This window comes from Propithecus coquereli, unplaced genomic scaffold (assembly GCF_000956105.1).
Source record: "Propithecus coquereli isolate 6110/MARCELLA unplaced genomic scaffold, Pcoq_1.0 Scaffold121, whole genome shotgun sequence".
NCBI lineage: Eukaryota > Metazoa > Chordata > Mammalia > Primates > Indriidae > Propithecus > Propithecus coquereli.
Window position 1 is genome coordinate 507,494 of NW_012136192.1, and position 2,850 is coordinate 510,343.

At 41.6% G+C, this 2,850-nt stretch overlaps 1 protein-coding gene across 1 annotated transcript in view; it reads right to left on the reverse strand.

Moving 5' to 3' along the window:
• SCPEP1 (serine carboxypeptidase 1) overlaps positions 1-2,850 on the reverse strand; it is a 64,077-nt gene that overhangs the window by 21,560 nt on the left and 39,667 nt on the right. The window contains exons 3-5 of the mRNA XM_012665672.1: positions 2,488-2,643; positions 2,085-2,159; positions 1-35 (exon numbers count right to left, since the gene is read on the reverse strand). Coding sequence (XP_012521126.1) covers positions 1-35; positions 2,085-2,159; positions 2,488-2,643 — 266 coding nt within the window. The remainder of the gene's footprint in view (positions 36-2,084; positions 2,160-2,487; positions 2,644-2,850) is intronic.

Consider the following 2,850-nt stretch of genomic DNA (forward strand, 5'->3'; position numbering starts at 1 on the left):
GAAAAGGTGCACTTGATGGTCCCCTGCTGAATGGCCTGAAAGAAGAACCAAGAGACATTCTCGCCACGGCGATCCAGAGGCCTCCATCCCCCTCAGAGAGGAAGGAGCCAAGCCTTCACACACTGCCTCTCCTGGGCACAGAAAACCGCCCACCCTTTCCAAACTTCCCTGGGTACCAAAGGACTAGAGATACCCACAACAGAGCAAGGGTAACTCTTTCCTGCGGCCGTTTGCAAAACAAACAGGAACTATTTGAGCTTCTCTTTATCTTAATTCACAGGTGTTGTCAGGATGTGTGTGGAGTGAGGCGCAGCCCTAGTCTTCCTTAGGAGGGGCACTGCCCCCCACCTGGCCTGTGATTTCTCACAGGGTGCTCGGGGAGCTCCATGCGTACAGTTACCCCGCCAAGCAGCAGAGACTGGAGGACCGAGAAACCTCCTTAGGACATCCTCGAGGGTGGAATAGGGGCCTGGGGACTAGAAGTTCATGCCTCTCTGTTCCTTTTATTCATTTTCAAAGTAATACATCTGTCCGGGAGCAGAAAATTGGAAACAATCTAAACATTTTTCAGTAAGACGGGCTAAAGAAATTATGGTTATTTCCATGGTACATGATGAACTTAAAAAAAGAATGAGAATAACTCTTTATGGACTGATATGAAAAGATTTCCAAGGTATATGTTAACTTTTTAAAAAAGAGTTATAGACTAGTGTATAGTATATATCTCTCATTTGTATAACAAATACTATCATTTGTATAACATTTGTATAACTGTCCATAAAAAGAACATATATGGCATAGTTTAGACAAGCACATCAGACCTCTGGAAAAATACAGCAGAAACTAACAACAGAGATGGCATTAGGGGACAGGACAGAGGAAAGAGGGAAAACCTTTATAGTATGCTTTTTACATTTTTTGAATTTTGAATATTGCGAATGCACAAGCTCTCTAGAGATCTAAAACAATGAATATCCTGACTTTAAACATTCGTAATTAAAGAGAAAGAATTATGCATTTATCTGGATTTTCCAGAAGGAACTCTATTTCAGAGTAACTTAAATAGCCCCAGGTGATGAGGGAAGTGCCACTTCATGGAAGAATGCCAGCTCAGCTAATAGCTGGGGACACAATGACAGGAGGAGAAAAGCATCAGTGTGAAACTCCTAATGAAATTACTGACTGAGGTGAGAATTACAAATTGATGTTAAAACTATCAGGTGAAAGAGGAACTGGACATCCAAATAGTGCAAAAATAATACCATTCAAATAACTTTCTGTCACAGGAAGAGACCCTAACAGTTCCAGGGAGGGCTCAGACTAGATCTAGACATTCATGCCTTGTGATCTGATGTAAAACGAGTGCGCATCACCTATGACAGACGCCAGCAATTTTTTCTATAAAAGGCCAGATATTAAATATTTTAGGTTTTGTGGACCAAATGCAGTCTATGCTGCAATTACTCAACCCTGCCAATGTAGCGCTAACGCAGCCACAGGCAGTACGTAAACATGAGCATCCTAATAAAACCTTGTTTGTGGATGTTGAAATTTCAGTTTCATGTGTCATAAAATATTCTTCTTCTTCTTCTTCTTCTTTTTTTTTTTTTTTTACTTCCATACTCCCAGAGTCTTCTATTGATCACCAGTAGTTCAACACCAGGTACATACAGCATTAGCAAAAAACAAAGGTCTGTGCTTAGAGTTCAGTTTCCACCTGCAACAACCCGTTGTCTTTTTGCCTGCCTCTTCCATAGCGATTCTCTCCTGACTCACTTGCTCCATAATCACAGGTGAAGACACTTTTACTGGTAACCTAGATCTTAGAGAAAGCACAGCCCCAGAAATAAAGTGGTCTCTTCAGCATCAGACACTGCCAGGAAACTTGGGGGCAACCCGGGTGTCCCGAGATTGTCACTGTTTTTTTACAATAAAAACTTTTCATGGTTCTTACTCCAGACTTAATCTTACTCTGCATGCGCACGGCCCTATTCAAAGTATATTCAACATCACATCAGTACAAAAAAGTAACATCATCGGTTTTCTGTCCCAAATCATAACAACAAAGTCATCTTCTCTGTTACCTTATAAAGTTCTAGGGCAATGCCAGCTGCCATTTTTCCTCCGTAGGACTCTGAGAAAATGTAGAATGGAACTGTCTAGCAAGAAAATAAATTTACAAAACATTAAATATCCTGATTGCTTTTTAATTCACCCAAATTAACTTCAATTCTGCTTTTGTTTTTTCCCCCCCGTATCTGATTATCAAGCCTGATTAGAATAGTGACTCTAAGGTCAATCTTTCAAGCTAAAAAACCATCTTTAGCGATGATAAAAACAAAAGTCCACAACCCAATCTTAGGAGTAAAAAGGTTTGCTCTGAAATCAGCCTGGCATTAAACTCTTGGTTAAGTTTGCGCTTATTCTGACGGAAGTAGAGTTGCTACTGCTAGCCCTTTACTTAGCTGTTCCTGAGTCTTTGCTTACCTGGAATTCTTTGTGGCAATCGAAGAAGGTCTTCAGGAGAACCATCATGTCTGAAGCCACTGTAGCAAGGTCTTTGGCATACGCGTCACTCTTGTTCACGTAACTGAACCCACTGCCCACAGGATTATCCACAAATAGGAGACTGGCCGCCTGCAGCTACGTGCCACAGAGGAAAACCAAACGTTGCAGTTAGTTGTCACCAATTATCTTCTCATTTTTATTTTATTTTTTTAAAGACAAGGTCTCACGAGCTATGGCACGATCATAGCTCACTGCAGCCTTTAACTCCTGGGCTCAAGGGATCCTCCTGTCTCAGCCTCCTGAATAGCTGGGACTACAGGTGGGCACCACCATGCCTGGCTA